Source organism: Lemur catta, chromosome 1 (genome assembly GCF_020740605.2).
Source record: "Lemur catta isolate mLemCat1 chromosome 1, mLemCat1.pri, whole genome shotgun sequence".
Classification (NCBI taxonomy): Eukaryota; Metazoa; Chordata; class Mammalia; order Primates; family Lemuridae; genus Lemur; species Lemur catta.
Genome location: NC_059128.1, coordinates 100,502,808 through 100,519,977, shown reverse-complemented (window position 1 = coordinate 100,519,977; position 17,170 = coordinate 100,502,808). Strand labels below are relative to the sequence as shown.

The 17,170-nt window shown below is 33.3% G+C and overlaps 1 protein-coding gene across 3 annotated transcripts in view; it reads right to left on the bottom strand.

Annotated features, from left to right (window-relative positions):
* LRRC49 (leucine rich repeat containing 49) overlaps window positions 1-17,170 on the bottom strand; it is a 129,318-nt gene that overhangs the window by 34,442 nt on the left and 77,706 nt on the right. For all 3 annotated transcript variants that reach the window (XM_045530934.1, XM_045530942.1, XM_045530946.1), the window contains 2 exons: window positions 13,026-13,109; window positions 6,969-7,132 (listed from right to left, as the gene is read on the bottom strand). In XM_045530934.1, the coding sequence (XP_045386890.1) occupies window positions 6,969-7,132; window positions 13,026-13,109 (248 nt within the window). The remainder of the gene's footprint in view (window positions 1-6,968; window positions 7,133-13,025; window positions 13,110-17,170) is intronic.

The window sequence follows — 17,170 nt, the reverse complement described above, 5'->3', positions numbered from 1 at the left end:
CCAAAGCAATCTTAAGTAAAAAGAACAAACTGGGAGGTATCAGTCTACCAGACTTCAAGCTGTACTTCAAGGCTATAGTAACTAAAACAGTGTGGTACTGGCATAAGAACAGAGATAAAGACCTTTGGAACAGGACTGAGAATCCAGAGATGAAACCATCCGCATTTGGTAATCTAATCTTTGACAAAACAGACAAAAATATACATTGGGGAAAAGAATCTCTTTTCAATAAATGGTGCTAGGAAAACTGGATAGCTACATGCAGAAGATTGAAACTAGATCCCCACCTCTCACCTCTTACAAAAATCAATTCAAGATGGATAACAGACTTAAACCTAAGGCATGAAATCTTAAGAATCCTAGAGGAAGATGTAGGGAAGACCCTTTCAGACATTGGCCTAGGCAAAGAATTTTTGAAGAAGACCCCCAAAGCAATCACAGCAGCAACAAAAATAAATGGGACCTGATCAAATTAAAAAGCTTTTGCACAGCCAAGGAAACTATCATTAGAGCAAATAGACAGCCTACAGAATGGGAGAAAATATTTGCTCTCTACACATCCGATAAAGGGCTGATAACCAGAATCTATTTAGAACTTAAAAAAATCAACAAGAAAAAATCAAACAACCCCATCAATAAATGGGCAAAGGACATTAACAGAATCTTTTCAAAAGAAGACAGAATAATGGCCAGCAAACATATAAAAAAATTCTCAACATCTCTAATCATTAGAGAAATGCAAATCAAAACCATAATGAGGTATCACTTAACCCCAGTGAGATTGGCCTCTATCAAAAAAATCCCAAAACAACAAATGCTGGCAAGGATATGGAGAGACAAGAACACTCTTACACTGCTGGTGGGACTGCAAATTAGTGCAACCTCTGTGGAAAAGAATTTGGAGATACCTCAAAGATCTAAAAATAGAAATAGCATTCGATCTAGCAATATCACTATTAGGCATCTACCCAAAAGAGCAAAAGACATTCTATAATAAAGACATCTGCACCCGAATGTTTATGGGAGCAAAATTCACTATTGCAAGGATATGGAACAAGCCAACTGCCCGTCAATTCATGAGATTATTAAAATTTGGTATATGTATACAATGGAATACTACTCAATTATAAGAAAAAATGGTGATCTAGAACCTCTTATATTTTCCTGGATAGAGCTTGAGCCCATCCTCCGAAGTGAGGTATCACAAGAATGGAAGAATAGGCTCCACATGTACTAGCCATCAAATTGGCACTAACTGATCAATATTATGGTGATCACATGGTAGTAATATTCTCCAGGGATTAGAGGGTTGGCGGTGGGTAAGCTCATAACTAATGGACATGGTGAGCATTGTAGGGGAGAAAAGACACACCCCAAATCATGGTTTGGGTGGGGCAAAGTCATAACATGTAACCAAAATGTTTGTACCCCCATAATATCCTGAAATAAATAAATAAAAATAAAATTAAAAAAAAGATGTAATTTGTGACAATAACAACATAAAGGGGGGTGAAGCTATATAGAAAACAAGTTTATGTATAATATTATAACTAAATTTATAATAATCTAGTTGGTATTAATTCAAACTAGATTATTATAAATTAATATTTTAATTTTAATCCTCAGGGTAACAAGAAAACAGCTAAAAGTATACAGTAAAAGGAATGAGACGGGAATCAAAAAATGGTACACTAAAAGAAAATCAATTAAACAGAAAAGAAGAAAATAATGAAGGAATTGAGGAACAAAAAAAGATATACAACAGAAAACAAATAAGAAAATGGCAGAAATAAGTCCCTCCTTCTCTCCAATTAAAAGGCAGTGATTAGTAGACTGAATTTTTTTTTTTAAAAAAGATCCAAGTACATGCTGTCTACCAAATTAAAAGACAAAAATAGGTTAAAATTGAAAGGATAGACACAATTATTCCATGCAAACCTAACCAAAAGGGGGCTGGAGTGGCTATTAACATCATACAAAATAGAACCTATGTCAAAAATTTTTACAAGAAACATGGAAGGATATTTTATATTGAAAAATGGGTGAATCCATAACAAAGGTATAATAATTATGAACATATATGCAACTAACCCCTAAAATACAGGAAGCAAAACTGAAAGAATTTAAGGGAGAAATAGTTCTACATTAATAGTTGGAGATGCCAATACGCTACTTTCAATAATGGATAGAACAACTAGACAGAAGATCAACCATAAAGAAAAGACTTGAAAACGCTATAAACCAACCAGACCTAACAGATACACACAGAACACTCCACCCAGCAACAGCAGAATATACATTCTTCTCAAGTGCACATGGAACATTTTAAGCCACAAAACAAGTCTTAATAAATTTAAAAGGATTAAATTCATACAAAATATCTTCTCTGACTACAATGGAATAAAACTAGAAATCAGTAACACAAGAAAATCTGGAAAATTAATACATATATGGAAATTCAACACCACACTCTGAAACAACCAATGGGTCAAAGAAGAAATCACAAGGAAAATTAGAAAAGTCCAGTTGATATAATTTGCAACGTATAAAGTGGGAGAAATAAAAAGGACAGACTCATCTTGAACAGTGCACACTTGAGAGCTACCATCTATAGCAGATGGAACAAGAAATGGAGATTTAATTATACATTATAAAAGTTACCAATGAGAGAACTACAGATAAATAGTTTTGAGAGGAAAGGAGGTGAGTGAGCTGAATCTTCATCTATTATAGCAATTAGTGTATCTAAATCTTACCAAAAAAAAATCACATGATATACATTTAAATATTTGGTAGAAAAGCAGTCAGTAAAACATACTTAAAAAAAAGAGTAGCCACATAAGTATAAGGAAAATAAAGTGAATGAAGAGTGTCAACTACATCAAATGCTGTGGGGAGGTCAAGTAAAATAAGGACTTACAATTCAAAAAACCAGTTTGGATCCTTTGGTTAAGAGCCCCTGGTTTAGACAAACACAAGGGATAATAAGCTCTTATAGAAATATTTCTAACTTTCAGATATAAGATATTTTATAGGAATCACACATTTACAAACAAAATTAAAGAAAAATCTGCAACCATTAAAAGTTATAAGTAACTGATTTTGCATTATAGTCTCTACCATTATCCACTGTCTGTCCCTAAAGTTTTATTTTTCCACTACCATATATAAATATGTTCTGTGGCTCTTCAATTTACTAGTTTTCAGGTCATTAAAAAAGGGTCAGCCCAAGAGAATGTCACAGTGTTTCCATGGAACTTTAAACTTATATTTGTAGAAAGTAAATTTTCTGCCAGAAATTGTGGATCTCTTTCCTAATGATTCATCATTACTCTTAACAATCTCTCCATTGAACCCACACATCACTTTTCCCGTCTCTCTCAAACTCTTCTTCTGTGCTCCCTGTTTAAAAGCTTCTGACTTCGTAAAACTCCCAATAAAAATTCTGAAACTCTTGGCAGTAAGTATAAGGCACAACAATTTTCACTAACAGATACTTCCTCTTTTTCTTGGAACTGATTGCTTATTTTTGAGATCATAAAAGTGAAGACTCTATAATTTTAAATTATTTTAGAAGGTCATGAAATTTTTGGCCATATGCCACTTTAAAAGTTCAAAATGTCAGGCAAGTCACATTAATAGTCTGGAATCTGCCTATCAGAGATAGTTTTGACACATAAAAGAGTCATTTAATAAAAAAGATACTCCTACATTCACTGCAGCTGCCAAAACTAGTAAAACCTGAATAGTGAACAGTCCTGTAACAAGAGCACAGGATGGAAGGCAGAGACTGGATGGAGAAAAGGCTGGTCAGTTGTTGAATATTTTGGCCCCTGGTTCCACACCTAGTTCCACCATTAGTAACTTCAGTGTCTACAATAATGGTTTCAACTGATCTCTCCTCTGGTGATCTTTGCTTTTACTCTTCTCCACCAACCCATTCCCACAGCCACAAAAATGGCCTCCATATTGCTCTTAATGTCATTACTTAGATATTTCTACCTCTAAAATCTTCAACCTCAAAAACTCACTCTGACCATAAATTCCCACGATTCTGGCTCATTATTAACCCTCTTACTTTATATACTCATCTTCACCGTTACTTAGACTTCCAGTCCCAGAAATATAAAATATTCTCCCAATCTGTTGGCAACCTTTGCTTTTTAATTTCTTAAAAATCTAGCCTAGACTATCTGACCCATCATTTCTATGTTTTGTTTGTCATCATACTTGAATTTTTTTATTCCTTCTCTTTGATCCCTTATTTTCTTGTTCTTCATCAGACATTTAGCTTCTCTACTGTTATACTTAGTTACTCTGTACTCCTAGAATAAACTCACTCTACAATTCTGGCTATGGTTGCTACAATTTCATTCTAACCTCATTTAGTTCCTCAGAATTTTCCTTCAGTCTTTCAACATTTTCCCAGTTAGCTCCCTCTGGATATCAAACAAGACCTGAAAAAACGGAGAGACATACCATATTTCTTAAAGTGATGTTATTGTTATAACAATGGCAATTCTTCTGAAATTAATAAGTAAACTTAAATGTGATTTGAATAAGATCTTCAACAATTCTTTTCTATCTAGATTAAAGAACTTTAAAGTTCATATGGAAGAGTATGTGTGTGAGAATTGAAATTTGGAAAGAACAATGAAAGCATATTTCCCCTACTAGTTATTAAAACTTACTACAAAACTACCATTATCAAAAGAGTCTGGTGTTGGCATAAAAACAGATAAATAGATTAGTAGAATGGAATGGATAGTCCAAAAATATATCCACATATTTATGGCAATTTACCATAAGATAAAGATGCCATTCTTATTAAAAAAGAAAGAATAGTTTAAGAAAAGCTATTAGCAAATTGACTAGTCAATTGAAATAAAATCAAGATAGACCCTTACCTAATACTAAATATAAGTCATACATATTAAAGTACTAACTTCTAAAACCTTATTAATATATTGAATGAAATTTATAAGATCACTTGGATAAATTCAGACCTGGGAAATCTTTTTAACAAAAACAGAAAAAAAATTTAAAAAAAAAAGAAAAATCAGAAATAGGACTGATGTGTATTATTTCATAAATCTAAAGCCCAATACTATAAAGTTTTAACATTATAAAGTATTATAGTTCTAATCAAGTAAAATTATATTTCGACATTTAAATAATATTAAATACAGCTCTAGGGCTATATAAGAATGATATATTAGTCATATAAATTATTACTTTATTACAATTTTTATTCTTGTTCCCTTATTTTTCTAGCTAACAGAACGGAGAAGTTCTACGTGTAGATTCCCAAGGCAGTTGAAGGAAATACACTGATGTAAGTTAATCCTATAACTAAAATTTAAAAAGTATGTTTTTCTAAATGAATGTGAGACTCTAAGTCCAGAAAATTTCTAAAACATTGTTCTAATGGTTATGAAATTATTTCCTTTATTACATTATTTATATATAAAAGGCTAAAAGAACTCTAGCTAAAAACTTGAAATAAAAGCTATATTATATTTAGTTTACAATATGTTTCAGAGTTTGGTTAAGGTAATAAGACAAATGGGTTTCATAAAATAAAACAAAATTGAATTGTATTCTACCTTTGAGTTTTAGGCTTTATTTTTAAATACAGCCAGCCTTCTGTTTCAGTGGGTTCTGCATCCACAAATTCAGCCACATGAATCAAAAATATTCAGAAAATAAAAATTCCACAAAGTTCCAAAAAGCAAAACCTGAATTTGTTGCATGCTGAGTGCTATGCTACACTGATTCCATGTGAATGAAGTGACATAGAGCATTGTACTAGGCATTATAACTAACGCAGAGATAACTTAAAGTACACAGCAGGATGCAGGCAGGTTATATGTAAATATTATGCTATTTTATTATATAAGGAAATTGAGCACTCATAGATTTTGGTATCTGTGGGGGTCCTGAAACTAATCCCCCATGGATACTGAGAGATGACTGTATGTATATATATAGTTACATATGTAAAGTATATATACATTATAAAGATATATATGCTTTTTGTCCCTCTCATTTACTTGATTCCAATATGCTTTCTTGAGAGGAAGAGAAATATGTGGGGACTAGATAGTGTACTCAGAATTGCTCATAAACCTGGGGACATGTATCATGTGATACATGTGTCTGAGAAGAAAAATGGTTATGAGCCACTGGAATGACAAATAATATAGACCACAACTGGAGTAATTATTCAGATTTTATGCCACATTGCTTACCACTACTAGTTAAGGACTAAGGATTTGTACTGGCTGCTGGAGATACAACAGTGGTCAAGACAATCAACCAAAATTCCTTTCCTCATGAAGCTTACACTCTAGTGGGTAAGACACATATGGAAGAACTAATTACCAACTAGTTATTTATTTATAGTTATGGTAAGCACTAAGAAGGGGAAATGCAGGGTACTGAGAGACAAAAGGGGTATGTAATCTACTCTCTAGAGTCAGGGAAGGCTTTTGGGGAGACATGAGGTTTAAACTTAAGACCTCTAGGATGAACTGGAATTAGCTACGGCAGGATCAGAGACACAGGGCAGAGAAGTGGTATCAGTGCAGAAAAACACTATTGTAAGAAATGTTCTGAAGTAGTAAGTAACTGGACTTAAAGAAAGTCAATGATGCTGCAGTCCCAGAAGAAGGTGGCTGATGCTGCAGGAGAAAACAGATGAGGTGGGCAGAGGGCCTCATAGACTATATTAAGTAATCTAGACTTTTTCTTATGAAAAGTAGGAAACCACTGAAGGGTGTTTTAATTAGGAGGCTATAGTCAGATTTATATTTTCAATTTTTCATCTTAATTTAAACTTCCAATTTCAGTAAATTTTCTTAAGAAAACTACTCTATTAATATAATTATACGTGAAATGGTTTCCCATTTCCACTCCATATTCAGTTCTCTAAAGATGCTCGTATCTTGAAAGATGCCATTGCATACCCTGTTTCCTCCGGAGATGCAGAGATGGTGCTTCCATCAATCTGACAGGGGTCCTGAGAAGGAGAGTCAGAGTCTTTTCTATCTTGAGTTGTGGCAATATTGGCTACTCGTTGTTGCAAATCCCACTTTCGAGCTACGTTGTTAATTGTTAACCTTTTCTTCTCCTATGAAAAAGTTAATTGCGACAAGAATTATATAATGCAATTTTTGTAGCAGAAGTGACATCTAAGAAACATATTGTTTGTACCTTCTCATAATACTTTCAAAAGGAGCCTATTCTTTACAAGTAGCTACCCTATATATATTCTAAAATGAGGTTCAAAAGGCCTGTATTTACCCAGTGCATTCAAACATCTCAATAATGATCTATCATTCTAAATGTAAAAAATTATGTATAAGCAATAATTTGTCCTTAGAAACTTAATTTATTAAAAATAAATATATAACCTACTGGAGAGTGAAAATTCACTATCTGAAATTTTAATTTGACAGAAATTTTTATATAGTTAATGTTATCTGAAATTTTAAATTGGCAGAAATCTATATGCCTCTGTGTTTAAACATAGCAAGAAAAAACTAATAATATTTAAGTTTTACTACCCCAATAATTAGGACTAATATGGTGGAATAATCTAATACGGAGGGTTTGATGAGTGTTCCAAGTTTCATACCATAAACTGTAATGTCTGAAAATCAAAAACTATTATCTAGACTATTAAAATAAATTGTGCTAGGTTGAAATGTCTCTAGATAACTAATACAATTTTAGATGAATAGGAAAGAAATTAATTCATTATAAGCAATGGATGCCTTAAAGTAGTGGTTCTCAAATTTTAGGGCACCTCAAATCTCCTGGAGGGCTTGTTGAAACAGATGGTTGATTCAGTGTTTTGGGAGTAGGACTCTAGGATTTACATTTCTAACAAGCGCCCAGGTACTGCTAATGTTATTTGTTCATGGACCTCATGCTGAGAACCACTGACTTAGGGCATTAGAGGTCAGTTCTCTCAAACCCTACTGAGAAAAGCAGATTTCAAATACTGAAAGAAATTGTGCTAGATTGAAATGTTTCTATCAAATTTATATATATTAATTAGGAAAGTAATCCTTATTCTGATAGTTTCCATTATCAAAAGTTAACATTTTTAAGTAGCATATCAATTAGATCAGAATGCTGAAAATAAGACGCTTTCCCTTTCCTCTAGTTTACTAAGAGTACAACCCTCCATTTGAGAAATCAACTGAGTGTGATACTGACCCCTCTTTACCTGCTGGCTCTGGAGTCAGTGAAGACTGTTAGGAAGATTCCCTGTCCTCAGTGCACATATATAAGTAGAATAATTCTTTTTAGTTGCACCTTTTGCCTATATTTGGTTATCTAAGATTTTACCATGTATGCATGGCATTAGGAATGAAGAGTGATGTGCTTGCTTAATTAAAAGTAAACTTTTTAAAGTTCTATTTCTGTGTTTAAAAATGTTTTTTGGGGTGCAGTGTGTATACCTGTAGACCCAGCTACTCGGGAGGCTAAGGCAGGGAGATCTCTGGAGCCCAAGAGTTTGAGGCTGTAGCGTCCTTTGATTATACCTGTAAATAGCCACTGCACTCCAGCCTAGGCAACATAGTGAGATATTATCTTAAAATGTTTTTGGCCTGGGTTCTTTTTTTCTATTGTTTGATATTTCAAATTTTTCTGTATAATTAAGTGGGTTACACTTAAAGTCTTTTGAGACTTTTTGACATTTTATTTATGTCCCACTTATCTAAAGCAAGTAGAAATCTGCTATTCTACTGCAAAAACATATTTTCCCTAATCTATAATAAAAAAGCATCTTACTTTAAGGAATTCTATTTCAGTTATTTGCTGATGACTGTGCCAACCCAATTCTTAATCTAAGCAATGCTGTTATTTTTACTCAGTACCTAGGCCACTCTGAAAGAGGTGAGGGCAGTGAGTTAATGGAGGACGGCTTTCATATTGGCTCCAAGCATTTGCCTTTCTGGCTGACAGGGGCTGGCAGAAAGAAATATTCTTAATGAGGTAGATATAGCAGTGCTTAGGAAAAAAAGGCATAAAATATCTTTATACCACTGAGTATGTTAACAAATTTGTAACAGAATAGTCTTTGAAAATGCAAACACTATCCTATACCTGTGCCAAAGTTAAGCTCCTTTACTTGGATTATCAAAATCAAATCAACACCAGGTCGACTAAGAGAATGGTTAATTTTATTAGGTCCAGGAAAAGGGAAGAGATATTTTAAGACAGAAGTGTAGCCGGGGTCAGGTGGGGAATCACTGGCTGGCCAAGAGGCCACAAGAGGGCTCTGGGCATCTGTGGAGAAAGAAAAAAAAAGAAGCAGAAAGCCTAGAGAATGCTAGAGATTCTGTAAGACAGAAACGGGTACCCAAAGAAGAGTTTACTGATATGCATTTGGCATATCAGCTACAATTATGTTTCTAATAGCTATATGCCAATAAGTTGTCAAGTCTGTTTTAAAGTGACAAATATTTTAAAAGATGCCAAATTTGAACTTCTGCCATTTGAGTCAATTCTTCATAGTCCAGGCAAGACCACACCAGTATATGCCATAACTATCACTTCCCTTCATTTCCAAGGTTACAAGGAAAATAGAAAGATAGAAAAGAAATAAGTCAGAAGATATGTGTCTATGCACTTTTCCTGTCCCTCTAAATCTAACCCAAGCCATTTTGTTAATGATCCAGATGTAGGGTTGCATGAAACAATCCTCAGCAAATGCTGAGGTTCTATTATATCATGATTCCAATTCTGAGCTAGTCCTAGAACTAGAATTTCCTGATTCCCCATGCTTTTCATCTCATTAAAAATAAAAATGCTAAATAATCCTCATAACTATAAAGTCTATTTCGTGACTTCAAGAGAAACTTTCTGAACTTTAACTTTCCACAGCTTTCATAAAAACTTTCCAGATATTAATAAAAGTTTGCTAAAAATTTAATGGCACCTTTCTCCAGATGGTGATGGTAAGAAGCAGCTGAATTGGGTATATAACAAAAAAAAATTTCAGTTGCAAGGTGAAGTCAAGTGCGATTTGGTGCTTAGACCAGGCTCTACCTATACTGGGAGGCCTAGAGCTAAATCATTGATGGAATTTCTTTGTTCTTTCTTCCCTTCCGTGCTCTGGTCTGTCATACACAAGAGTGGTCTATAGATCTGACAGCTTTCTGTGTGTGTGTGTGTGTGTGTGTGTGTGTGTATATATATATGTGTTAGGTCATTACATATGAAATGTCCAATTTCAAATCAAAAGTGTAGTTTATTATATCTCAAACAAGAAGCAGTATAATTAAAGTATGCACCTAAACTACTGACACAGTTTTGCCATCTTAACAGTAGCTTGTTTATGCCAGCAGCGAAGAAGCCTGGAGAGCAAGTGGCAATGAAATCATGAAAGGCATTTTCCACAGCTTGTTGACAATTGACTATTTTCCTTGTAAGAAGTGGTCCAAAGCCTGGAAGAAGTGGTAGGCAGTTGCTGCAAGGTCTGGCGAATACAGTGGATGACAGAGTTTCTAAGTCCAGCTGCTTGTAGTTTAAGCAACATAGTTTGTGTGACATGTGGTCGAGTACTGTCTAGCAAGAGGGTTAGCCTGTCTCTATTGACCAATCTCTGCTGCTTAATCACAACCACACTCATCATTTCATTTCATCACTGCAGTTGGCTGCAGTAGACATCTGCTGTAATCAACTGACTGGGTTTCATGACGCCGTAGTGGATAATAGCAGCACTGGACCACCGAACTGACACCAGTAGCTTTTTCTGATGAATATTTGGCTTTTTACTGTGTTTCAGCACTTCATCTTTATCCAACCATTGTGCTGAACACTTAGGATTATCAAAAAGAATCCATTTTTCATCATACATAACAATACGGTGTAGAAATGGTTTGCCTTTGTGTCATGACAGCAAAGAAAGGCAAGCTTTGAGATAATTTCTTTTCTGATGCTCATTTAATTCATGCAGAACCCATCTTTCCAGCTTTACCTTGCTGATTTGTTTCAAATGGTCCAATATTGTTGGAATAGTAATGTCAAACCTTGCTGCTAATTCACATGTAGGTTGAGATGGATTCGCTTCCACTGTAGCTTTCAGCTCGTCAGTATCCACCTTGGTCTCAGGTCACCTACCTGGTTCATTTTCAAGATTAAAATCACCAGAACGAAGCTTCTCAAACCATTGATGTATTATGCACTCATTAACCATATCCTTCCCAAACACTGTGTTGATATTTTGAGCTGTCTGTGCTGCATTGGTTCTATGACGGTACTCATATTTGAAAATAACATGAATTTTTGACTTATCCATGATTTCATAAGAATTACTCTAAAAAAAAATTTGAAAGATAATCACAAGCCACAATGTGCATTTGAAAGACTGAGGATGTACCTTCACAATAAAAATAAAACAAGAAGTATCAAAGTGAAATGGCAGTGATATCAACTGTCAAACTTAGTACTTAAGGAAACTGGACATTTCATAATATATATACATATGTATTTTTCACGTATTCATTTGCTTATGTATCTGATAGCAGCAACTACATAATAAGGAATACTACTTTTTCTAAATGAACTGTTCAGAACGGTTTGCCAATAACATTACCTGGCAATGGTAAATCTTGCTCCTATAAATTTTAAAATACTGCCAACAGCTATATTTCCTATAAACAAGGGTGGTTTGGCCAACCCTTAGGGATACTCCAATACAGGAAAGATTAAAAATTCCTGTTGACTGAATCAGTAAAAGACAGATATGTCAGGAGAGGGCTTAGGCACAGTTAAATCACGGGATGGGGATAACAGATAAAAGTTGGGGAGGACTTAGGAGGTTATAGGTAACAGCAGGGGAGGAAATTGTAGCCTATAGAGTAATAGCTTTAATTACTTTTGAGTTATAGTCTTGAGCTGAGAGCGTTTGGGAACAAGTTTTGTTGTTGTTGTTGTTAATTTAGGAATAGTTTTTATAGAGTAAAACACAAAGATTTCAAGTGTACTGTTTCATTCACTTTGACAAATGTATATACCTGTATAACCCATACCCCTATCAAGATAAAGAATATTTCCATCACCCCAGAAAGTTCTGTGATTTCCTAAGGATATTAAATATTACTTTGTATCTCTACCAGTCATTTTTTTTTTTTTTTTACCCAGGCTGGCCTCCGACTCCTGGGATCAAGCAATCCTCCCAACTCAGCCTGCTGAGTAGATGGGACTACAGGTATACATCCATATGCCTGGCTAATCATTTTTTTTAATTCTGAATGCCATTTTAATCTAAAAAATAAAGCACCTATATAGGACAAGGATGAATAATGATAATTAGGATGACGTCCTTAATTTTAGAACATAGTGTGATATAGAATATGAACTATAAATTTTAAGCTGTCTTTATTTATTATACTTTGTGATGTTAAATATAAAATATTTAAAAACAGAATATTTTACTTAAGGAAGGTAATATATATAAAATAAGTTAAAATCAGTTTAAAACAAATTGACATTCCTCAAAATCTTTACCACTTTTACATTAGAGGAGCTAACAGAAAAACATTTTAAATTAAAATTTAAATTAAAAGCTATCATTAAAAAAAAAACCCATGTAGCAGAGCTCTTTAAAATATATCAGTAAAGATGACAGTCTATTACAGTGCTTTCCAAAATGAAATGCATAGGCCATGGGACATATAAGATGATGCACTGGTATGAAAAAAAAGAAAAAAAATGCTATAACTTCAATTATATTTATTTATTTTAATTATATTTATTTTTCATCTCTTCCTTTTAAAATTTCTAGCTTTTGCATATATTTTATAATGTACATTATATTGTATTTCCTAAGTTCAGATTTATTTAATATTTATAGATAACAATTTCTACACGTTTTAGGGGTACATATATTCTGATAGGAATGAGAAATTTACAAAGTTTAGAAACCACTCTTCCAGCTACCTAGTTCTAGTGTGTGTGTGAGTGTGTGTGTGCACACTCATCCACGTAGACATCAGAGAAAATACCTTAAGCAAAGATTGTTTATGACTTTCCCGCTTCTTCTCTTCCTCTTTTTTGGCTAAAATAGATGCCATACGCCTTTCTTCTTCCTAAAAGAAATTTTTTGGAAAGTATTATGAAGTGTTTGACAATTTTTAATGCTAAGTATCTTTAGTTCTGTAAGTCTAGTTTTCTTCTTGAGAGGCATACTACGTCCCCTCAAAGAAAATATTAGTATGTTGTTTCTCTTTATTTTCTTCTTCACTCCTTATTCTAAAAAATCTATGCATTCTTAACTCTACTCCCAACTTTGGAGATGAGATGAAACTAACTCATCAAGAAGGAAAAGAAAATGAGAAGAGAAAGAAGAAAAGGGTGAGTACACTATAATTTTTTTTTGTACACCATATACCAATGGTTCTACCTAGACTTAAACTTTTTATCATCAACACAAAAAGATAAAATGATACTTTTAACAATTTTGATTTGATTTATGGCTGCAAATCAGAGCTTTTTGAAGATAAAACAAGGATAAAACACCTTTTAAAACTCTCTATCAATATTAATAGATTAGGTAATATCATTACTTTTACTTTGTTTTTAAATTGATTTGTCCAGTCTCATTTCTTAAATTCTAAAAACTATGAAATACAGAATTGTGGCTGTAATTAGCAATCTTGTATTATAAATTTGAAATTTGCTAAGAGAGTCGATCTTAAATGTTCTTACTACAAAAAAAAACAGTTAATTAGGTGAAGTGATCGATGTGTTAACTAACTTGATTATGGTAATCCTTCACAATATACATCAAATCATTATGTTGTACACCTTGTACAATTTTATTTGTCAATCATACCTCAATAAAGCTGGAAAAAATAGAAATTATGAAATAAAATTACAGTTTGGAAAATTTAAGAAAATCCGTCATCATCCCAACACCCTCACTCAAATATTACAATTTCTTACAATATTCATTATAAGCAAATTTTTAGAAGTTGCATCTGGACCATTTTCCCCCCTTAAAGACTGTCAGATTTTAATAGAGTAAATTATAACCATGTCACTTTTAATTTTCATTGCCAAAAGATTTGTAGGTACTCAAAATGATGATACAATGTGAGGAAATAATTTCTTAATAAAGGCAAGCTTGAAAATATCTTCAGAGATAGGAAACTATAAAGGTACCTTTAGCAGATTTGAAGAATAACTCTTTTATAAATGAAAACTTACAAGAACTGAAATTTAAAATTCAATGAAGGGGGTTCAACAGCAGATTATACACAGGTAAAGAGAGAATAAGTCAATTATAAAACAGATCAGGAGAAATGTTTCTATATGCTTTCATAGCACCCTATACTTCTCTCTCATAGCACTTAATCTGTGTCATGTTAATTATCTCTGATCCAATCCCTTTTGCCTCCCACTCCGTACAGTAAGTTCTGTGAATGTATGGATCATGTCAGCTCTTGGCACATAGTAGATACTCAATAAATATACATTTAAAGAATAAACTAACGAATATACAGCTTTCTATATCTGTTCAATAATTTCCTAAAACTGAAACTGCTAAATCAAATGGTAGACATATTTCTAGGGCTTTTGACACGTTTGCAAATTGTCCTCCATAAATGTAGTTCTACTTTACACTCCTACCAGAAGTCAACATTTGATTTAAAACCTAATGGATAGTCACAAGAGCTGTTCAGTAAATATTCCTGTGTCTTCATATGCCCAAGCCACATTGTAGGAAGGAGGCACTTCCTACCCCCTTGAAGTTATTAGATGTGGCTATGTGACTTGCTTTGGCCAATGTCATATGAACAAAAGTGACGTATTTATTTCTGGGAGGAAGCTTTCAAAGAAAATGTATGATACGACTATTCTCTTTCTCACCTCTGCCACAGCATCTGCAAAGCTCTAGATGGTAGGTACTTCAAAGGCCTGAGTACTGGAATAAGGACAACAAGGACAACTGGAATAATGGACAACAAGGTCCCAGATCATGTATCATGGGTAGAAAGGTATTAGGACCCTGAAATAAACTCTGTTGTTTTAATCCACTGAGGTTAGAGAAGTTGTTACTGCAGCACAATCTAGCCTATCCTGACCAATATATGTTATGTTAGAGTTAAGAAAGGTCAAAGAGGCTATGAAAATGTATTCTAGAGGGCGAGCCAGAAAACGTCCTCCTAAAAACAAAAGTCCTAGACTCAAAGAAGTATATTTAAAAATGCACAAACATAAAATATCATAGAGTTAAAAAGAAAACTAGGAAAATATCCAGTAGAAGACTCTAATTTTAGAAATGAGGAAACTGTTCTAAGAGGTTAGTAACTTATAGGAGGTCACACGGCTAGTGACAAAGCCGGGATCAGGACCAGAAGCCATGTCTTGCTAGATATTGAATTCACAGTATTTTTTATAATAAAGATACATTTAAATTTATCTTACTAATTTCAGAGAGATTTAAAAAAGGAGAGGTTAGAATTCCATAGTAATCTGCCACAAAATGATTTAGTTGTTTTGAAGGGAATGAAAATTTAATGTGATTTTTGGTGGACTTAAAGTATCTTTTACAATGTGGAAAATAATTATTCTTAACTTTTAAAAACTAAATAGAAGTAATGAGGAAAAAAAACTAAATAAAAATACAGAACTCTGATTCCTAGCTTCACAAAATAGCTGGTTTAATAATTATATTAAATTCTTTTATTCAGTAAATACTGATTTGGTATCTGTACGGTAAACCTATTTCAGAATAAACTTTTTAAAAGAGCAAAATATATTGATGTTCAATTGTTGACTTATCTATAAAATGTGGACTAGAAACAGATTGGCTATTCAAGGAGCCAATTTCAAACTGTACTGGAAACTGTATGGATCACGTACTACACATACTTAGGACATGATTTCATCAGATTTTCAAAAAGAATTTGAGCTTCTATTAAAAGCAGTAGGGCTTTAAAAGGAAAGCTAAACCTTGGAAAACTGGATTTACACCAAATCAATTCAAATATTGAGTGTTTTAAAGAATTTATGCATCTGATGGTTACATTTCAATCCAAATAATTACAGAGTAACTAAACTAGAAATAAAAATAAACCTCTAATTGTGAAGTTAAACTACAAATCCGTTGGTAAGAAGGAAAAAAACTGTAAAATTCTGGCACCTTCTTGGTAATAGTCCAATTTCTGGGGCAAATGCCATATCCTTTATGTAGCAAACAAAAGAAAAGGACTGATCTGGGACAAAAAAAAATCTACTTTTTTCCTTACTTCAGTTTGGCCATGAAAACTCAAAATTAAAATTATTGCCAGTTAATTAAGTAATGCAGTGATTTAATAGGTATTTCATAACCTAGATCATACTCTGTTAGTAGATTATTAAGGTTCTAAAACAATGCTTATATTACATAAGAAAACATTTTGCTTCAAAGTAAATAATATTAATAGTAGTCCTAATACAGATAGCAATTTATTATGTGGAATTTTAAAAATCAAATGGCAAACTGTATTTTAACAATGTACTTTAGAATAGTTATAAACATTATTTTCTTTGAATATATAAAATATTAAAACAGACTTTAAAATCACAGATTTTTTTTCTAAAAGAGATGGTCAACATTTTTCATCCAAACAACCTCTTTTAACAGAGAAAACTGATTTTCCCAGGGTCATAGCTACGTTAAAGTGAAGATTATAAGCTATGTCACCTGACTTTAGGCCCAGGAATATTAAATACTGGGGAGAAAAAAAACCCAGAACAGGGTAGGTTATGCTGCTGTAACAACTTCAAATCTTACACTGGCTTATGATAAGAAAAGTTTATTTCTTGATCTGCAACTGGCTTCAATATAGTGGCTAAGTATTTTCCTGGGTGCTGTGATCTAATGGCATCTTCCGCTCAATCACTATATGCTTCCACAGTGACTACCACATAGGAAAAAACATGAGACTCATGCATTGGTGTTTAAATGCTGCTTGAAATGATATCCATTGTTTCTGCTCACATTTCATTGGCCAAACATCTTCCCACATGTCAAAAAGAGGAGGAGAACCAAGACATATTGCTGAGCATTAGTAATGTCTACCACAACAGGAAACTTACTTCTGCCTGAGATCAGCGCTATTCCATTTTTTTTTTGAAAGCAAATTATAAACAAGTCCATACT